The sequence below is a fragment of the Uloborus diversus genome, chromosome 7 (genome assembly GCF_026930045.1).
Source record: "Uloborus diversus isolate 005 chromosome 7, Udiv.v.3.1, whole genome shotgun sequence".
Lineage (NCBI taxonomy): Eukaryota > Metazoa > Arthropoda > Arachnida > Araneae > Uloboridae > Uloborus > Uloborus diversus.
This window is the reverse complement of record NC_072737.1, coordinates 70,087,892-70,110,974: the sequence shown is the minus strand read 5'-3', so window position 1 is coordinate 70,110,974 and position 23,083 is coordinate 70,087,892. Positions and strand designations below refer to the sequence as shown.

General features: G+C 33.5%; 1 protein-coding gene across 1 annotated transcript in view; it reads right to left on the bottom strand.

Moving 5' to 3' along the window:
* Nucleotides 1-18,937, bottom strand: part of LOC129226525 (uncharacterized) — a 105,178-nt gene extending 86,241 nt beyond the window's left edge. Inside the window, exons 1-5 of the mRNA XM_054861134.1 lie at nucleotides 18,713-18,937; nucleotides 18,327-18,380; nucleotides 15,414-15,494; nucleotides 10,165-10,392; nucleotides 4,229-4,330 (exon numbers count right to left, since the gene is read on the bottom strand). Coding sequence (XP_054717109.1) covers nucleotides 4,229-4,330; nucleotides 10,165-10,392; nucleotides 15,414-15,494; nucleotides 18,327-18,345 — 430 coding nt within the window. The 5' untranslated portion in view covers nucleotides 18,346-18,380; nucleotides 18,713-18,937. The remainder of the gene's footprint in view (nucleotides 1-4,228; nucleotides 4,331-10,164; nucleotides 10,393-15,413; nucleotides 15,495-18,326; nucleotides 18,381-18,712) is intronic.
* Nucleotides 18,938-23,083: the final 4,146 nt, after the last annotated feature.

Genomic DNA, 23,083 nt, shown 5'->3' with positions numbered 1-23,083 from the left:
GAGTAAACAGCAAAGCGGCAATCCTGGGACATATCAAGTCAAAGACGGCTGCTGAAGGACCCCTCGTTCTTCTAGGAATCCCGAGTTCTCCTCATCGCTGCCATCCCCCCAGGGTCCCTTCACTGGAGAAAGGGAAACCGAAACTAACTCGCTGAGTTCTTCGCGCTCGTGTGTTCTGCGTTTTATGACATCTACATGAGCCTGAACTGCTCAAACCCAATATCTTGTTTGGTTGTTTCTGAACGTCAACCAGAGCATATCAAGATGCGCGAATTTCGAGTCTCCAATATTTCCGTTTATGACTCTGTGCCGTTTACTACAATCCTCCGCGTGTGCCATTCCATAAAATATTATGCTCTTGTAAGTTCACTTATCAAGATGAAGGATATCAGAATCTACAACATATAGTGTTATTTAATTGTTCGCCAACATGGAGGAGAAACTGCGATTTTTCCACAATGCAAAAGAAAAAAAAAATGTTTTCCACGTATGCAACGTAATGTTGTGTGTGTTTCACAATACAAAGGAAAACAGTGCTGTTTACATAAACATAAAGAGAAAAGTGCTTTACGTGTCGGATATTCGAAGCAAAGTGCGTATTGTGTGTATACGTGAGAAATACGTTTTCTCACTTCACGAGATACAAAGTTCTCTCACGAACTAGTTCCTACAAATACGGTGTTATGTGTGCGTGCCTTTAATTAATATGGAAAAAAACTATAACCTTTTATTAATCTTCAGAGACTATGTTCACTCCATACACTTTACAGGAAGTGTAAAACAAACTCTGTGGTGTGTCTGCCTATCAACATAGAAAAAAAAAAACTATTACATCTTTTTCTTCACTTACAAATTTTTTTTCTGTACATGTACTCTTTCTGCAATTAAAAAAAAAAAAAAACTTTAAATTTTTTTTTCTTGTGATATGTGAATATCAGTCGATTACGGACATCCAGAAGAAACCAACGTGATTAAGATCCCTAATGTATTCTATACATGTATTAATGCATATTTCAGATTACATGCAAGATTTTTTTCAATTATGGCTAAATTTGATGAAAATTTGAATGTATGATACGTCGCTCTTGTTATGATTATTATTCCATTACAATTCACTGTATATTTTATTTTATTTTTTTTTACATTACTGTAGTTTGTGTATATATGTTACCAAAGAGAGAAAAAAATACTTCAATCATTCTAACATTTTTTTTTCTTTTCTCTGGTTTACACTTTGAACTTGAAATTTTTTTGAAAAATTATATTTTATGCATATTTATTCAATTAATAAGTTTGCCTTTACATCTGCTCTCCAGTTTTTCTTTTCCCGGAGGAGGGGCAGGATTGTGGGGCCGATTTTGACCTTCTGCCCCACATGCCTGGAAAGGGATATCTATCCCCTGAACCTTCATTCCGCTACAAATAGCCTCCCTCGCATTTTTAAACGTCTTTTAGGTTAAGAAGAGTTGACCTTTTTGTCGCGGCGCGGCGGTACATTTTTCCCGTGCAGGAAATAAGTTCAGACCCCCGAGCAGTTGCATCTCATAAAATAGAGAGTTAGAAATAAACACATTTTGGCGGGAAAGTTTCCCTCCGCTTGTTTTGAGTAAGCGACACTTGGAATTTTCTGTGACACCCGCAGTGGGTCAAAAGGGGGTTAGCTTCTTTCGGACAATTTCAAACATTTTCCCCCTTTCCGAGTCATAGCTGTAGGATATAACTTCTGAAGTTCTGACATTTTCGAGCCCATAAAATAGAAGACTTGGGAATAACAAAATTCCATTCTGACACTTTGCGACACTCCGTACCCCATAAAGCATAGGGTTTTCCTGGAAGCTGGATCTCCAGATGTTGAACTATGATCCCCAGAGAATGTGCCCCGATCAGGGAACTTTATCCCCCAGTATAAAACAAGGAGTTAAGATTTTTCGAGAAGAGAAGAGATAGTTTTGGGAGAGAGAGGATAGAGTTTGGAGGATAGAAGAGCTTTCCCGAGCTCTGGGTGTTTCTCCGAGACGTCTTGTCCGGAGTCATGATAGAAACGAGTGCCTTTGGATTACTTCATTGATAGGGGACTGAAATCTTGGTACGTACCATACTAGCTCCCACTTCCCACAACTTAATTTAAACCAGTAGATTAAAGTTTAATTCCTTTGGAGAGCAGAATCATGATGTACTTAATTATTGAAATCTTTAATGTTTTGAATATAAATATTTAACTCCTAACTAAATATCTAAGCTTAGTTTAGAACTGTATATGTACTATTTTATTTAATAAACTTTCAAGGTGCAAAAATGAATCCAACTATTTTTCCTACAGTCCAAAAGTCCACCAAATCATAACACAACGCATTGTACGAACTCCACTAGGGGGTTTCGGCCCAGCAAGTGTGACCACCCAGTGAGATCCCTGCTTATAAACTATGACTCCACCATCTCTATTACTCTTCCTTTCAACAGTGTTGATTGGTGGTATCTTGTGCGCTGTTTTCTCCAGATCAGTAGATGCCCTGAATCACTCTCTAATGTAAATCTGTACTCTTCTGTATACAGCACAGAAGCCCATTGCTGCCATTGGGTCCAGGAAACATGTTCTCTTGCCCGGCAAAAGCGGAGCCTTCGCTGTGGTGCGATGAGCGGAACACACACAACTGGTCGTTTTGCATAGAGACCTACAGTGTGAAGAGGATTTTGCGCCGTAGTAGCAGAGATTCTTCTTCTTGATGCTACAAAGTGGTCGGCAATGAGCTGCAGCACAGTAGTGGGTCTTCTATTTGGTGCCGAAGGAACTACAAAACAGTCTTCTACAGGTGTTGTAGCTCATAATCAACCTGGAACAGGTCTTCTGAATACAGAATCTTCTGAATACAGAATCTTCTGACTGGTATTGATCCCAAAGTCGCTGAACAACACTAGAGACACATTGAGATGTCTAGCAGCATCAGCCTGAGAGAATCCCATTTCCATCCATCCAACTGCCCGCCACCTTAATGTATCGGTTAAACGATGTCTCTGAGACATTTTCTAAACTCTATTGACAATTATCACCAAATCTGCCAACAACAGTTGAAAACCAACTCAACTTACACACAAAAGTACCAAAGCTTGATATTTGCATGGTTTTTTCTCACTCATAAAGATATGTTCTTTTCTATAAAATATAATAGGCATCTATCGTTTTTTTATAAATAGTTTTAAAGTTCTTTATTATCATTCATGCAAACTATGCATTTTATTGTAATTGCCATATTTTTAATGGTGAGCTTCAAAAAACATGTTGTACCTTTATGAGGCCAGTGTATTTTTAAGAAAAATTTTTTGGAGACTAATCTTATCACTTTACAACAATAAGTTTTGGTATTTTATTATGCAAGTACATGATGTTTGAGTCCTCTTACTCATGCATAGATTACTGTATTAATCTTATAAAATATTCTTATTTTAATTAATTTCTCTTCAATTTGAACCGTGAAATTGGCGGCAAGTTTGGTAGTTTAAAAATTGTCAATTACTTTTTTTTTAAAAAAACTGCACTTCTTAGATTTTGATTTCTTGTTGCTTTTTTTTTCTCATCCAACAGTAGAATGAATGCACAAACGAACTGCTTTTGCTTTGCAAAGCAACTCTGAATCCTCTTATTCTATCTCATATGAGTAAAACTTTATTTATAAACATGCCAAAATTCAACATGAGTTTTGAGAAAAATTTCTTTTAATAAGTAGTAAATTTTTTTTAAAAAATGCAAAATACCACCAACTTTGCTTTCCAATAAACCGCTTCTGTAAAAAATTGAAAAAAAAAAAAAAAACTTTGTTTTCCCAAAGTTTCTGGTTTTTTCCCCATTATTCTCATTTCTAATTCTGACTAACACTTTTACAGTGCTGCCATTTTTTAAAAACCATATGTAGTTCTTTTTATAAAACCATTAGATAATGTTACAATTTACTATGCTTAAATTTTGTAGATGGTAAAAATTTTCTCAGACTTTTGTTATTTTTCCAATTGTGGCTAAAATAGATGAAATTTGGAAGAATCCCAATACAAACATTTGATAGGCATATTGCTTGAATAAAATTAGCTGAGTACAGCTGTGTTGCTTTGCTACATCATGAGTAACAATGATTGCAAAAACAGAGAACAGTTGAGAGTTTTAGCAAAAAGAAAACACACTATTTTAAAAAAGCAAGGTTAAAATATGAGCTTCTGGTTATGATGCATGAAAACTTACTTTGACTATAGTATAAGACTTTAAAGTTTCTCACAAAATTTTCATCACTGCCATCCCATACAACGTAAAGTTCCTGTTCATCCGTAGTAATTACAACCGAGCCTGAAAAAATAATGATTAAATGCATTAATTAGTATCATCTAATAAAGGGGACAAAATCAATTAGCATCAAACTTTTTTGAAAAAACTTTTTAAAAAAAGTTCAATAAGGAACCAGTTGAAATCTTAATCAAAAATTTACTTAAGCCAGGGTTCATACTCTATTCGGATAAAAAATTCCATGACTTTTCTAAGACTTTTTCATGACTTCATAAAAATTTCCATGACCTTCTTATAGGAAGAGAATAGTATTATTCAATGCCAAACTTGCAAATTTTTAGAAATGAGCATTAGAAAAACTTCTATGTGAATGCCACTACCACTTTAAAGCACTTTCTTATTGAAAAAGTGTGAGCGTACACCTAAAAAACTAAACTATTCTCTTATTTGTCTTCATCATACAAATTTAAGTAAAGTAAAAATACAGTAAATGGAACATGGACGCTTAAATGTCTAATTTTCCTTCTTATAAACAGGCAGAATAATAATGAATGGGGAAAAGGTTGAACAAGTCATTCCTAAGTTTCAATAAGTTTGCTTTCAAAGTTGCCTTTTAGTGTCAACAGTGCATCTAATCATCCATGTAACCTGTCATTATTTTGGTTCTTTAAAGTAAAGTTTCTAAAACATATTTATAAAAAAAAAACATTCAATAGTTAATACATCTTCAGATTCAATTGTATTTGTTTACTAATTTACACATTTTCAAATGCATATAAATTAATAGATTTAGAAATTCCAGAACATAGTTTTAGATTTCTGACATTGAATGTAACACTGTAACAGTGGGCCACATGGATGAGTTTCTCAGGCCGTATGTTGGGCACTACTGTTTTAGAGTATTAGAATATTACCCTATTTCTATACTCTATCACCTCATTAAAGATCTTTATTTCCTAAAACCTTTAACAAACTAAGATAAACTCTGATAGATTTAATAATAAAGTTTTTACGAGTGATTGAAATGAACTCGAAAGCAACTAAATTGAGTTTTTTGGGTGGGCGTGCAAAATCAAGAATGAGTAAGTTTGCCACTTCAGAATATAAAATGTAAATGTTGAAAATAATGATAAATTCAAAACTACTGATGCCCAAAAAGTAAAATCACATGGTAAAAAAAGAAGGACGGCTGCTATAGAAGGGGGTCAATTGGATTTCAAAATTCAGATTTGTTTTTGGGATTGTCAAATTTTCAAATTTTAATAGTTTTATGCAGGGTTGGCAAGGTTTTGGACACCATGGTAAAAACCCTGGTTTTTTCCGTCCTGTCCAAAACTGTCCGAAAGTGTCAAAAACTATATTTTTGGAAAAATTGTATTGTGTGAGAAAACATCAAAAACAGAATAAAATGTATCAAAGTAATGTTTTATCGTTTTATATTGAACATTTATCCAATGAGAACATTTAACTTATTTATGCAGCTGATTTTAATCTAGTTACATAAAAATTGAATTCTTTATTAAAATTTCAATTTGTATGAATGAGTTCATTCATTTATTTATTTTTTGATAATGGTAACCAAATTTCCCTATGTGTATGCATGTGTGCAAATGAAGCAATGTTGGCAAGGTTTTTATCATCCTGTTCAAAACCTCCGTGTCCGAAAGAGTCCAAACTTTGAGAAACTAATATTTTATGAGAAAATATCAAAAAAAGAACAAAACGTGTCAATATTATTTTTTTTTTGACTATTTAATATGTTTATTCAAGGTGAGCATTCAAGTATGGTAACTCATTTATGCTACTAATTTTAATCTAGTTAAGTAGAAATTAAATTCTTCATTAAAATTTTCAATTTTTTTTTCATTTACCAAATTTTTCGACATTTATGCATGTATGCAAAAGAAAGTGTTCAAAATATACTGCAATAATCGGCTTAAATGCAATAAAGAACAATTTTTTGTAGTTACAGAATGCATTATATTAAGTGTATGAACTAAAGAAAGAATAGTACAAGTTTTATGATATAAGTGTTTAATCATCAATTTCTTGTTCTTTACTCTATGATTTGAAAAATAAATTTTATTAAAACATCATGAAAAACTTATTTGCAACAACAATTTAAAATATTAAGCTTTTTTCTTTTTTTTTTTTTGAACCTAAATATTGCACATTTAATAATATTCTTTTGAGTTACAAATGTAACTGAAATTAGTTGTCTTGGTAGTGTTGTGAATTTGATTTCAGAACTCTACCAACTGTTACATAAAGGAAGTTTTTATGTAATAGTTATTGACAATTTCTTTAAGTAAAATATTTTTTAAATGAACGTTTCGGAGAAAAGTACTATCAAATACTCTTTTTTTTTTTTTTTTGACCTCATTAATATTTATATTTATGCATTTGAAATATTGCAGTAAATACGAATTAATTAGAATACACCCCTTTAGTATCAACTTAGTTTTGGACAGTTTAAGACAGTTTCGGACACTTTTGGACGGTAAAAACCACCTGTCCTGTCCTAAACCAGTTTTGGACAGTCCAAAACCCATCCCTGTTTTTATGCAATACTGTTAAACAATTCAAGATTTCTAGTGCTCTTTCAGCTACTGTTACTTTCTCTTTGCTTAGGACATTTTTCCACGATTTAAATAAATTTCCATGATTAGGAACGAAAATATCGATTTTCCATGGCTTTTCCAGGTCTGAAATTTGTTTATTTTTTTTTCCATGACTTTCCAGGATTTCCATGACCTGTACGAACTCTGTTAAGCTTTTAATAATGTACAAGGTGGTCCAAAAGAAACTTTTGCTATACATTAAGTGATAGCGCAGCCTATCCGTTGAATCAGTGGAACCAAAGTTTCACCAAACGGTTGTTTGAAGAAATTTGCTAGATATTGTGATGATTTTAAACAACGTAGTGCAAACAGCTTATTTTCAAATGGCAACATCCATTTTTTGATTGCACAAATTGATTAGCATATTTAAAAATCAAATGACATTGGGAAGATTGATGTGTGACGAAAATTGCCCGCTCACAATGTTTACAAAGACAAGCATTTTTAGACCTAATTGTTGAGGAGGCTTTCTAATCTAATAATATCCCCTCAATATTTCCTTGAATATTTGCAGAGCGAGTTCTGGAAGAAGACTAATATACCATTTCAAACTTGAACTATGTTTATTAAACAACAAGAAATAAATCTAAAATCAACAGTCTGTAAATGATAAAATGTACTAAAAACTAAACAATTAATTCCAACTCACATTAAGCTACAATCTATGGCACACCACGTGTTAGGTGCTATTATGTACGAGATGACTAATATGAAAATGATGAAATCTAAACTGCATGACTATCCGCTAAAGCTTCGATGTAAAACTATAAACCCATTCAGAAATAAGCTACTACCTGAGCATGATATTCCAGAGAGGCGAGTGGCACGAACAAGCAAGTTTGAATGCCGACAAAGCAACAGCCTACGCTTAAAGATAAGCAAAGAGAATGAAGGTAAACCGCGAACGGTTTAAATATCCCAAGGTCATTAGCATATCCGAGTAACGCGAACAGACACAAGTCACTGCTATCGCTGAGCACACGTGCCATCACATTCCTTTTAGAAGTTTCGATGAGACATTATCCACTACGAAGTTCTGCTAAGGTGAACGACTGTGAAAACAAACATTCGGTTGATTCAACCAACGCGAATGAGTGCTGATAAGTGTTTTTCCTCCAGCTATGCAAAATGATTGATATTACATTGTAAGTACCGAAAAACATATTCTTTTACTGTTGTGAGGTGATGAGATAGGATTATTTACTGTTGTTGCTAACAGGCATTTATGACTTTCTCTAATAACAACACAAAACATAAGAATTCTTGATGCCCTTTCCATAACTCAGAGAATTAGACAGTAGTTTGAAAAACAATCACATAACACCACTTGTAAAGCATTACTTGTGCAAAGGAAACTTTAAAATGCAGTGTGAGAAGAGATTTTTCAGCCAGTGACAATTTTCACATCACAAGCCAATCTCATTGCCGTTCATAAATTTCAATATGCTGATCAATTTGCGCTAGGAGAGAAGGGTGTCCTCATTCAAAACATTCAGATTTCTTCCACTTAAACTGTAATTCTAAGCTCTGTGTTATTTAAAATCATCCTAAACTTGAGTATATACTTTCAAACAACCATGTGCAATTTTGGTTTGTTTCGTTCAGAGGGTAAGCCACTAGAGCTTTATATACAGAGGAAATGTCTTTTGGACCACCCAGTATAAGTTAAAATACAAATAAAAAAATATCATAGAATTATACTTGTAGCAGAATCTACTTTTCAAAAATGTATGTACATTACTGAAATTGCTCGAGAAAAAAAAGAGAGCCAAGACTCAATCCAGGTACAAAGATTGAATTTTTGGGGAACCTCATAAGGCAAGCCTTAACCTTTTTACGACTTCAATTAGGGGATATATCGAATAAAATGTTAATCTTAAGCAATGTTTTATCGAGCAGGAAGTGCATTGAGCACATAAAACGAAAAAGGTGACCTTGACCTACAGTTGACAAGAAGATACCGCAGTATACCGCTAGAGGTACTGTACACCAACCTGTTTCAGGTGAGTGGGACAAGGTGCCACTGCAGCTAGTATTTTACTACTTTCTGCTCCAAGCTAGTCAAGAGTAAGAGAAGTCATAGAGCAAGAGCCCGTGAACAGAGTCAGACATGCCTCATAGCATAGGGCCCAAAATTTTTCTGATCAGGCAAGAAAGGTTCGCTATTATTTAAGCTGAGCCGCACTGGCTTTGGCAGGAAACAGGTAGCAAAAGTTGTATTAAAAACTGAGGCATTCCATATCAAGTGACCTCGTTGTCTATACTCGATCATCTCTGATTTGAACAAATCTTTTTTAAAACTTCATTTCAAGGTAATCAGCCCTATCTGCAGTCCTTTACATGCATAAATATTTTTGACATGAAAGGTTTTCCAAACTTTTAGTTACTTTTTTTCATTTCCTCTTTTCTTGTGTTTCCTGGCCCTATATATTTTCTACCCCTCCTTGAATTTGAGCAGACATTGGACATCAATTTAAAACACAGAGAAAAAATTTAATTACATTGAGACCTTGAAGTTCTTGCACCTAGTTTTATTTCTATGGTCAAGCAAATTATGTTTAAATAATGTTAATGGAACCCACATGTGTCATTTAACAAAAAGGTTTTTTCAATCATTAACATAAAAATTTTCTCCAGAAATAGAGTTGAATGTCAAACCGATAAATTCATACGCAATACAAAATGAAAAAGCCCACTACCTTTCTATTTTCAAACTACATGCCGCGGAAACAGTTGTTTGCGCAGTTTCAAAGATTTTGACTCCTATGTATGACAAATTGCTTTATCACGACCATCAGAAAGAGGGTGGCAAAGGAGCAGGGCTTAATTTGCATGGCAGCTCACGTGAGATCAACTTATGAGCTTTTCTTAACTTATTCGTGAATTTTTACATATTGGACAGAACTCAGGTCATTTATGGATGAACATAAATTCCTGATGTTTGGTTTTAAACAGCATGGATTTGAAGGTCAACTGAGAGGAAGCCGATTTCAAAAATTCAGTCATTTTTACCATTAATGAACTTAGCCAGACAGGAGGAGTTTATAGATCATACAGTTTTCAGTGAACATAGAGCATATAATTTTCAGAATTTTGGGTTCAATGGTATGAAACAAGTTAATACACATACATACCCAAAGAATGAGGTTTTTTTTATGGTAGAGACGAGAAATCATTAATTGATTGCATTTTAGTACAACCAATGTAGTCTAAAACTTTCCATTAAACAACAATTACAACAGAAAAAATTAAAATGTATCACCAAATAGTGCTTACCATTTTGTGCTTGAAGAGATTTCATTGATAAACTGGCATTTCCAATATCGTTTTCATTTTTATATAAGTTAATTACGTCATTTTCATGAATAAATAGTGCTTCAAACAGCAAATTTATTCCAATAGAATGATTGGCATTGCTCGTGTCAATAAGCCATATGCAACGAGGCTTTGCCCAAACAGTTAAATGAAATGATCCAGATGCGTGTGTCAAGTTTCCACCACAATCTGAAAAAAACAAAACAAAATGCTTGAAAAATAAGTTAGAAAGTTTAAAAGACATTCTGCACATTACAGGGTTCATGTTAAGCATTCATCACAGAACCAAATGGGATACAAATCTAAATTTCGCGAAGCAAACTCTGATTTAGCGAAAAGGAAATTCTGCAAAAATTCCACAAAAGAAAATACCATTGACAAATTTATATAATAAGATTGTTAAAAATTCCATTAGAGAAAAAAAAAACCACCAAACAAGTACATGAGTGCATTGTGGTATGCTGCATCTTTAAAACATAAGTACAAGTGTTTGTATTTCATACTTTCTAGAAGTATACTTTCTTCTCTGTACTTTTTAAATTAGTCATAGACTAAGACTTTTCAAATTTGGCTAATATTTTTAAAAGTTGGATAATTTACCGTATATACTTGCGTATAAGTCGAGAAATTTATTACAAAAAATGAGGCTTAACACTAGAAAGACGGAAGCAGTCATTTTGACCACAAGGGGTTTTCAAAAGCACATATTTGCTGTGTTTATTTTTCAAACTCTTTTTCCTTGATGACTTTTCCTAACTATTTATTAAGATTTTATAAAAGTGAATTTTATTTCTTTAAGCTTATGAACCTTTTACGAAAATCGCAATTGCAAAATTAAACCCTTTTGGTTCAAATGAATAAAAATTGGACGTTTTTGAACATAAAAATGTTTATTACATTTCATTTTCCTCCTTTTTATAACATTTAAATTCAAAATTAGCAGCAAAACACTCCCTTTGGTTTCCAAAAGTAGGGACTTCACTTATACACGGGTTTTCGATTTTTTCAGGATTTTTCTCTTAAAAGTAGGGTGTTAACTTATATGCAAGATTGATTTATATGCAAGCATATTCGGCACTGGCTAATAATTTGAAATCTCTATCGTGGACACTGCATTACGCATACTTTTACTGATTCAATATTGCACATGGTGAAAAGACTGGTATGAATGCTGTATCAACTGGTTCAGGAGCGGATACAGGATTTCATTTTAGGGGGGGGGGGGGGTCATGCTCAAGGATGTAGCCTTATATACAACATTCTATTGTTAAATTATATTATAACGTGCTCTAGTCCAGGATTCGCACCAGGTAACACAATACATAAATACTATGAAAATCTAATAAAAATTAAATGTTTTACAAACATGAAAAATTCATACATTGTTTACAGGGCTGATAGTGGAATCAAGCAAAAACTTCTGAAAACAATGAAAATTTCTGAAACTATGTGGAAATGACAGTTAATACCCTCAAAAAAAAGGATTTGAAAATTATTCATCTTTTTATGGTTTCGGTCAGGCTTTTCTTCCTTTTTTTTTCAAGAAATCATTTTACAACTCAAATGCAATGAACCTTATAACATACTGCAAAGTATTGTGGCAAATGTTAATGGGGGGGGGGGGGGTCAGGACCCCCATGATCCCCCCTTGTATACACCCTTTCATGAAATACCCCATATTTGAAATTTCTTACAATTTTGATCATTTTTTAAATTTTTTCAAGCAAACACTCAAATACTGTTCCGGGTTTGGGGGGGGGGGGTCATGACCAGGGGCGGCAAATAGGAGGGCAAGAGGGGGCGGTCGCATCTCCAAATATTTTAAACATATAGATAAAAAATGGGGAAAATTTACATTATGCACAAATCAATGATCATATGTAAAAATAAATTTTAAAGAAAATCTCCAGCTGGTTCTCAATAAAATGATGAGATGGAATGATGAAAATGGAAACATTTCCAAACACGAACAAGTGTTTTTCTTTGTTTGGATAATAACTTAGAAATTCATGAATCGTTTTCAGAGCTTTTCAGAACTTACAACGGGGATCCATTTGAAAAAAATATTTCTTTTAAAGTGACAAAAACCCACATGATGATGCAAAATAAAAAGAATGAATTAATATTTTGCATATAATAATAGATTCATTCAGTTTCTAATGAAATTAACACAAGATTTGATGATAAATACTTGTCTGTGTTGTTAGTCTTAAGTTCGATATTATAGGGATCGGTTAATGAGCAAGAGAGATAAATATTTCCCTTATAAGTAACATTTATTGCAAGAGGCAAAAAGTATTGTTTTGTGCCAGTCAACCATTCAATGATGAAAAATGAAGACTAGCAGAAATTTTAAAGTTGCGTGTGTTATTTTAAAGAGAAAAATTTTAAAGAGAGCACACATTACTTGGTTGTTTTAATTGTTTTTCAACTATTCTAATCAGCTCAAATAGCTGTGAAAGATCATTCTCGTGTCTCAGGAAATTAGAGAATTTTCTTCGGTGCATAAAGGGTCAAGAAAGACTCATCTTCAGCTATACTGGCACAAGAGCATGACATTGCATACTGATGGAATATAGTAGCAAGTTTTCCTCTACTTCTAGATTCTGAAAATCGCACATTAAAATTTACATAATGGTAGTATCAAATATTTTGTGCAATACTTAAACTGTGGTCATTAAAATTTAAATAACTTTAATAACCTTACTTTAAAAAACAAAATCTGTTTATGATCCCTTGCTGTTAAGTAATATGCATTTCATTCCATACTGAGATAATTCACATTTGAAAAACTCGACCCCCGAAATGAAATGTTGAAATGCCACCCCACGTCATGACCCCCCCCCCCTCCTGTATCCGCCGCTGAACTGGTTCAACGTAAAAAGAAGTATGAAATCTACATCTATCTTCTTTGTTCACACAATATACAAACAGTTTCTTGCACCAATTTCAGTTGGAATTTTAATGTTTTAAATATGAACATTGTTATTAGGTGAGGCATCAAAAATTTAAATCCGGAACAAATGCTTTTGCACATTTATCTATTTCTCCAGCTTTTTTTTCTTGTAAAATTTATGCATTTTTGTAGAGAGAAAGAGAGATTGGCAGCTGTGTGTCACATCATTATTTAAAACTTCTGTGCAGTGCTGTAGTTGGAAAAAATATTTGGCGTAACACACCTTTTTACTGGGTAATGTTACGCTTATAGAATTTTTTAATTGCCGAATAAGATCAGTTTAGATTGCTTGAGCCACTTTTTATTGAAAGAGTTTTTTTTTTTTTTTAATAATTTGAAACCAGTTTACATGAATTCGGAATTTTAAACGCACATATTTAATCAATTTATTGTTCTTTGATAGGATTTAAAGAGTTTTCGTTAAAACATCACGTAAAACTTATGTGCAAAAACAATTTTTTTTTAAAGTTTTTTTCTTTTTCTTTTTTAATGCACCTTAATATTAGATATTTTATAACATTACTTTAAGTTTTTAATGGAACTGAAATTAGTTGTCTTGGTACTGTTGTGAATTTCCTTTCAACCTCTCCCAGCTGTTACAGAAGGGAAGTTTTTATGTAATAGAGTTATTTGCAATTTTTTTTAAGTAAAATATTTTGAAATGAATGTTTCTGAGAAAAATATCAAATACCCCTCATTAATTAAACCTTATTAATATTTATATTTATGCATTACCAATAGTGCAATAATTACGAATTGATTAGATTACACCTCTTTAACTTTAGCATACTTTTGGACAGTTTAAGACTGTTTTGGACACTTTTAGACAGCTTTGAAACCACCTGTCCTGTCCAAAACTAGTTTAGGACAGTCCAAAACACAACCCTGACCTTATGACATCTTGCTCAAAGATAAAAGCTTCAGAACAAATATTTAGTAGTTTCAATCCAGAAAATGCAATGAAACTTAGTTGTGGCAATAGTGTGAAGAGAAGGGTGATCAAATTTAAGTGATTATCACATTAAATAAAAATTTTATTCAACTCTGGGTATGTATATTTTTGTTTGCTGAAGTTGTATAGCATCATTATGAATTACATTATGCAATAACTTTCACAAATGGAGGGAAAAGCAGCTATTTTGAGTTCTGTTCAAGAAGAGATACTCCCTTTTGAACAGGGAGAACAAGACCAGGGCGGCTACAAGAACATAAATTTTCCTGATTTTTCCCTGTCCAATTAACATTTTCCCCTATGTCTCTCATGGCCAATTTTTTGTCCTCTTAAGACTATATTTCATCTCTTCCCTGATATTTGGATACAGCTAGCCTTTTACACAACTCCATGTATTGATTTGCTCGTTTGGAAGAAGAGTGCCACAATACGAAATTTTTAGTTTTCTTTCTTTGCTTAAAGGCCTTGAAAGGAAAATAATGACAGATTTCTTGTTTTAATATTATTAACCACTGGAGAGCACAGCAAACTTACTTTTCTTAATGCAAATTGCCGGAAGAGTTCAACTTCAAACGTTTCTGTAAAATTTTATTTTTTTGCATTGTCGCACTCTTCTTTCAAATGAGCGAATTATTTATATGAGCAAAATGAGCAATAATAACACAAAATGCGTTGAGTTGAGACTGCTATTTTTAGAAGAAAAAAAAAGTTACATAACTGGTTCTATTTATTTAATAACACTGAAAAAATATCATTAATAAAAATGAATGTCTTTTTTTCCATTTCAAGTCAATTAACTACTCTCCCTACATCTCCAAAGAGAGCTTAAATAATTTTTAGAATTCAGTATCCAAAACTTTTGAGGAACATCCCCTATTTGTGGAGGAGATCCCTGAAAATCCCCTTTACCAGCCCTTAAATCACTTAAAGCTGGTCCAAAATGGTGTTTTAAATACTTCAGCTATGAAAAAGTTTGGAGAGAGTTTTTAATAAAAGAGTTAGAGACCAAAACCGCCTCATTTAAGTTGACCAAAAATGGTCTAAATTTGCATTTTTATCAATTCAGTTTCGGAATTTTTCAAAAAGCAGTTTGACTCACCAAACATAGCTATAAGTTTTAAGACTTCAATACAAAAACAAATTATTTTTGGCAAGGAGAGGCTTCAATACCTCTGATCATGAATGTTATAATGGACAACAATTCGTTATGTTTAGATTAATTTAAGTACTCCATTTAGAACATAAATAAAAATTAAATTAAACGATTTAAATTTGAAAATATTTTAAAGTATCAAACATTACCTTGTTTTGGTTTTTTTTCCAGAAAAGTTGCATCAGAATGAAGATAGCATGTGAATACCAAAATAGTCAAAAACAATGAACCTATAAAATTAAGAGATCAATTAGGGTCCAAACCTTCAAACATGAAAATTCATAAATAGTATGTACAGTCAGGGATCTGTCCAGGATTTTTCACAGGGTCTGTTTTTTGTGAAAACTCAAATAACTTTGTAAAAATCAAATTTTGAAAAAAAAAAAAAAAAAATAATATAAAAACAAAACTTTAGAATTTTGAGAAGGCACAAACTGCATCATTGACACTTAAAGTTAAGTGTTTTCCCTCTTTTCTGTTGAGAATATCATTTTGAGTGTTTTTTGAATATTCTGTGTGTGTGTGGGGGGGGGGGGGGCATGCCTCTCTGGGAGATGGCCATTCCCTCAAGCATCAATATTTATTCACAATTCTACATTATGTTAAATTTTTTAGAAATGTTATATGTATACTATTTAAAATAATTATAATAAAGAAATTCAGGCAGGGGTTCAGCATTTAACTTTTTGAACCAAAATACTGTTAAAGAGCACAGAATTTCGTTTATAACACATAAATTCAGTGATTTTTACAAAAATAAGAAAATATTTTATTTGTTTACCTCCTAACAAAGCGTACTAAACATCGAAAATCCGAAAAAAGATTTCCATAGCGGATGCAAAGAGATTGCAATCCTCAAAGTGAAGGCATCAAAAATATAAAAACGACTTGTAAAATAAATATTTTTGATAAAATTACTTCAGAATTTCATTTTAGAGTCCTATGTTAAATTTATCATTAATATCTGGACACAGTTGAAGCAAAATAAATAATTAAATAAATAAAATAAAAAATAAGCCATCGATTCAGCATTTTTATTTGCGACTCATAAAAGAAAATGGAATTCCGCTTTAAAAACTTGAAATAAGCGTTGTTACAAAAATAAAAAGACTTTTCATTTATTTGCATCCTAATAAAGCGAAGCTAGCTTGAAAAATGAATAAAATATGATTTGTATATCGGATGTAAAAAGATGGTGTTTTTCAAAATGTAGGCATCTAAAGAAAAAAAGGTACATAAAAGAGTTTATTAAAAGTTAATTATCCTTTTTAGCATCGAAAAATCAAACTCATATAACTTTCTCCCAAAATAACCGTTCAATATTGCACCGCCACTACTATCCTTTGCAGTTTAAGTTCACTTCGCTGTATATTATTGTTTATTAAATCATGAGCAAAGAGAAAGGGGAGAAAAGTGCTTATGATGACGCCTATTTAGAGAAGGAGAGAAGGTTGATGCCTATTCAGAGAAGGAGAGAAGGTTGACATTTTTTCAGAGAAGTTTACAACACCACTGCATAAAACAAACAAGCAAAATTATAAACCAAACTAACTTTCTGCTGTTAATTTCTTTCAAAGAAATCAACAAGCATTATAGTATTTATTTGGCCGTAGTAGTAGTTATTTATCGCTTGCAGAAACATCACAAGAGTGCCGATTTTTTTTTCTTTTGCAAAATTAGTGGATTTTGTGTAAGTTGGTCCTTCTAATTTAACTTAAAAAAAGGTTCCAAACATTATCGTTTTTTCACACGGAAATATACCGCGTTATTTTGATTTGAGGTTTGTTCTTTCAATAAACAATTTGTGAAATATCCGTTTTTGTTGATCGGAATTTTATGAAGGGTAGGTTTTGGTTGATCGGAATTTTGTGAAAGGTTCGTTTTGGTGTGGATCAGATTTTTGTGAAGGGTTCGTTAATGGACCCAAATTTCCTCTGGCCAGACCCCTAACAGTACAACATATAAAATGCGGAGAAAAATATTGATTATGAAAACTAGGGATGCACTGAATGTTTATCGGTATGTATTGTTTTTATTTCAGTAATGTTTCGGCAGTCAGATCAAATATTTGGTTTGGTCAATTACTTTAGTGATTGGCAACTGAATAACGAACAACTTTAAATATTCCACAATTGGCAAATAAACATTTTTTTTCACACAATGAATGAAAGTTATAGTAGTGTCATAGTACAAAGTTAATTCAAATTGTTACTTACTACTGTTATCACATTAAAGTAATTTTATTGTAAGAGAAAAGACTTGGATGTCAAATTCAAATGCTGTTGCTTTTCAATTTTTCTTTTAGAGATGCACCGAATATCATAATTAGCTGAATACCGAATATTCGGTTAAAATTGAAACCAAATATTTGGTTGAAGTTTTTAACTATAATATTTGAATTTTATAACAATTTAAAATGTTAAATCTTTTTGTTTTGTTAAATATATATGCATTTCCATTGAACATTCTAAATTTACCAACATTAAGTATTACAATTACTAATTTGTAAGTAATAAACGAAATAAATCATTCCACAAGCAAAAATAATAATATATAGTAAATGGTCAATGTTTATAATAATTTGCTTCATGTTTATCTTTAATTCTGCACAAATGGATAATTAAAGTACTGCAAAATTAATATCCAAATGATTTTTTTAAGCTGCATATTTTGTATGAAAAACTAAGAGTGAATGTTGCCTAGTAATTAACTGACTATAAGCATTTATTTCTACTTAATATTATGAGGGGGGGGGGGTCTGGTTACTGTGTCATATTTATATGAGTTTGAAATAAATAATAAGGTTACTGTCTTAAGATTTTTAAAAAAGTGAAAAGCGACAATATTTAAATTTAACATCCGATTGATTTCTCAAACATTAAAATTACACTAAATGTGATAAAATTAGTTAGAAACAAATTGAATTAATTTTGTACTATGGTGTAAAAAAAAATCTTTCACTCATCCAGTGAAGCAGTGAAATTGGTTTTCCTTTTGGAAGTTGTTACGACTACATACATATGTTCCGAAGTCAGATTTTTTTTTTTTTTTCAGATACTTACAGGGAATAATATTACGCATGATGAGCTTCACAATAGCTAACGATTTTCACACACCTGTAACCATAAAGAAAGTCGTGTTTAAAGAAGAATTACTCAAATCCAACAAAATAATGAAACGCAACAAAAGGTTAAATAACAATAATATAAAAAAGCTACATCAGACATAGCATATCATTACATAACTTACACTAATTCAGAAATTGCACTCTAGGACTAGTTATAATTCAAACGCAATAAAATAATTTCAAGTATTGAGTACGATTAGTAGTAGAAAAGTATATTTCTAATAAGAATAATTTAATAAAGCTCAAATATGACAACAGCTAGCATCAGTTAAAGTCAAACAGACTAGTACAAAAACTGAATTTTTTAAAGACATCAAATACCTGATTAGAAGAAACCTTTAGCATCAAGTTTTACTTTCAGTTACAATTTAATAAATGCGCAAAACGTCAACACCATCTACACACCGGCATCCAGTTGCAGTTCACGTTTACTTCAGTTTTAGTTCTCGGTAAAGGGAAATTCCCGGATGCATCAACATCACGCTGATATAAAGGCTACATTCGGAAACAGGCACCGGTCGCACTGGTGCCACCGCAAGCCGTCAAAACTAGAGTCCCTATATGAACAAAACCATCACCGTACTAGAGTCAGTACTCTAGTACGGTGATGACCATACTAGAGTCAGTACTCTAGTACGGTGATGTCAAAACGGTCTCTCTAAAATAGAGTCCGTTTAGTAGTAGTAGTCTCTCTAACGGAGTCTCTAATTGAACAAGTATGGGGACTCGATCGTTTCCGAACCCTTGCGGTGGCACCGGAGCGACCGCTGCCTGTTTCCGAATGTAGCCAAATAAATATCTGAATAGCAAAAATATAAAATCCCAAATCTCAAATATTTGAAGGTTCGAGCAATAAAAACGTTTGTATAAGAAAATATTGAAACTCAGCTTTATCTTTTCAGTCTACATTTAATTTCTTTCTTTTTTTCCCCCTTCTCCTCCATGGTTAAGAGTCCTAAGAAAACTTTCCGGTAATTATTTTATTCGCAACTCCAATAAACTATAGGAAGCGCTGCAACCACTGTCTAATGGCGGCTGAAAAAGGTGAAACAAACAAATGCTGTAACTTATAACTTGCTTTTACGCTTAGTGAATGACAATAGTTTTTCATGGTATTTCTATTCTTCTGAAATTACATTACATCATAAAATGTCTGAAACCTGCAATATACCCCCAAAGAAAACACGTGGAATGGAATTTTTTACCTTTTTTCTTTAGTATTGTTAATCATCGCAAGGTAGCGTATTCGAATTAGGTCAAAGGATTGTATGGGTTATATGCACTTGGAACAGCATTATACAAATTAAGGGGTAGAGGGCTGTTCAAACCCACCCTAAATATAGTCACCCCTGCGTTTCAATATTCAGTTTCTGGAGCAATTACTCTGTTTTTCGTGGACATGGGTTGTCACAGTCAAACAGGTAGGTTGCAAAAAAAAAAAAAAAAAAAAACTTCGTCAGCTCAGCCGTATTTCTCAAAGCCCCTAAGTATTTCTCAACCTCCAGTCCTTTCTTCAATTACAGCGGCCTAAAAAATCACAAAAAAAAAAAAAAAACGCACGATTCTCCTTTTTTTTTTTTTTTGAGCAATCACATTGCTTATTGTTCTTATTTGACTGTTTTGAATTCCCATGATTTTATTTTCCCCCCGCTTCCCTCTGCAGTACCACCGTCGACCGGTATCACGATGCTGCTCCTCTAGCGAAAACCGTCTCCAGGTTGCTTCCATATCCTACATACACACAGAGGCGCACACCTACACACACACACATACACACACGCACACACCTACACACACATACGCACACACCTACACACACATACGCACCAACACACACACATATATACGGACCAACACACACATACACACACGCATACTACATACACACCAGCACACACACAAACACGCCTACATACACATACACTCGTGATTGCGAAAAACATAATTTGAATTCCAAGTGTCAAAATTCAAATTATTTTTTTATTTTTGTTCTCATTTGACTGTTTTGAGTTCCTATGATTCCCCCCCCCCCTTCCGCCTCCTTCTGAGCACCACCGTCGACCAGCCCCTCCCGGCTGCTCCTCTAGCGAGAACTGTCTCCAGGTTGCGTCCTAAAGACTTTTTGTTGTTTTTTCCCCTAGTTTAACCCCTAAAACCGTTCCATCTTGGAAATGGTCTTAGTTGTTTATTTGCATCTATGGGTAATGGGTATTTGGGCCTTCGTATTTTGGTTCCTTGCCGTTAGTGCATTTTCCAGAGATTGGCAAACAGTCTTTCATGCGGCACCACAATCCCCGGAAAGCAATTTCTACTTGAGAATTTTTACGAGCGATTATTACATCGTAAATGCGCAGCCCCTCTAGATGGTGACCATTACGGATTTTAAGATGCGAAATTGGACTTGAAATTTAATTTAGCCAACAGTATTCATTACGCACAGATACTCAAGGTCTCTGTAAGGGGAGTTGGTATACACTAAAACCTTTTTTTTTTTTTTTTTTCAGTTCTTATAAATTCAAAATACTTATTCAAGAGCTTTCAAACGACACCGAACTCACGTTCCTATTTCGATTAAAACGAACTCAATTTTAATATTAATGAAGCAGAAATGTACTAAAATATTTTTCTAAAAATTTTACTTTCAAACGCTATTTTCTCAAAACATGAATTTAAAAACTCATAGTCATTTTTCTAGAAAGCTACTAAACATATTACTTTGAATTTTTCTCCACATTTTATTAAAAGTTCATAATGGGTTTGTTTTCGTCAGACAAAAGTATTACTTTAAGTCACTAAAGTTGACAGAATGAGCAAAAAAAAGAAAAGAAAAGAAAAAATAACATGGAGCGAAGAAAGTTTTTTATTTTCAAAACGTTTAATTTTTTATTAATTTATTTAAATGTCCGATTTTATAAACAAGGCGTGGTCTTTATGACGACACAAGTAATGAACTTTGGCGCGCACTCCATTGAATGTTTACGCTTGCTGTCTACCGCATTTCCAGGTTATGATAATTCAGAAGCGAATTAAATTTTGCGCTCATGATTGCGCACTAAGCTTGTTATCAACCATATCGTTGCCAGTACATGTGAGTAAAGAAGTGAATTAAACATTGCGCTCTGCGCTAATTGCATCAGTGAATAGCATCAACTTAAACTTTGTCAAATTACACTGCTCGACATTGAAAATGCAACACCAAGAAGGAGTTCAGTAAATTACCGCCCATTAGCCAAGGCTAAAGCAGAAATACATGGAATACACTGTCAGCTCAGTCATTTCCAGCCGAGGACTGCAATTTCGTGCTTATTAGCACTCATCAGCCCGGCTTAGGAAAGTGACTGAGCTGGAGATGGAAAATCTCTTGAGGAAGGCAAGAGTACCAAACAAACTGGTAGCTAATATAGAATTAGCTTGGCACTCTTGGCTTCCTTAAGACGTTTTCCATCTCCAGCTCAGTCGCTTTCCTAAGCCGGGCTCATGAGTGCTAATAAGCACGAAATTGCAGTCCTCGGCTGGAAATGACTGAGCTGGCGGTGTATTTCAAGAAGGAGTGTGTACCTTAAGTTTTCCCTCAGATAAATTTCGAAACGAAAAAGCTTTGAAATAAATACAAAAAAATGTTTTGTTAATTCTAATGACAATTTCTATATGCTTTTTTTGCCCTAAAATGTATGAAATAAAATAAGTATATGATTTCTTGATTACACCATTAACAAATTGCAGTTAATCTTAATCCTCATACATATAATAGCCAATGATCGAGTAAAGCTTCCGACGTCATCAACAATGAAACTCGCTCCACGGCATGATAATTTGATTAAATGTTTTGGTAATGTTCAAAATGCAGGGAAAGGCTTTATTCTGACAAGGCTAAACTGGATCCAGTAACTTAACTGTTTTATTGGTAAGACTGTGTCATTTCAGGGGAATGAAGAAACGAAAAAGTGGTCAACAATGAACGCTATCTAGTAGAGTTTAGGGTTAATCCACTGGAGTTAAGGTTAACACTTCAACCATCAAAATGTCACCAAACAGGCAATTGCTTCGTTCAGAAGTTGAAGCCATTTTCACCCGTCATATCTAGACGGGCAATTCTCTAATATCTTTATACACTGCTCGACATTTAAAATGCAACACCAAGAAGGAGTGTTCAGAAATTTATGCAAATTTTAGAGTAGACGTACATCACTGAGTTATGTAAATGATGTGAAATGCGCAGCTCTCCGACGCACGTGAAGTAAGATGTAAGGGAAGGAACTTGCAGAACGGGCAATATTCGTGTCGTTATTTCTGACTGGAGAATTATCGAAGAAATTTTGTTTTTGTCTTAGAGGATACGTGTAACACGAGAGAATGCCAAGCCGACGTCAATGAAGGCACTTCCAGCAGATAGACGATTTTACGAGGGGTATGGTGATCGGACTGAGAAGGGGAGATTGGTCGTATGTCAAATCGCAGCTGATACCCACATGGATGCGAGCACGGTGCATCGGCTGTGCCAAAGATGGTTGGAGCAACGAAATGTGGCAAGATTGAGGGGTGCAGGGGCAGCCAGAGTGACGTCAGAACGCGTGGATCGACACATCTACCGACAAGCTGTAGCAGACCCACAAGTCACTTGTTCCTCGATTCTGCAGCAAGTGCAACATACTATGAATGTTCCCGTGTCAACCAGAACAATTTCCCGTCGTT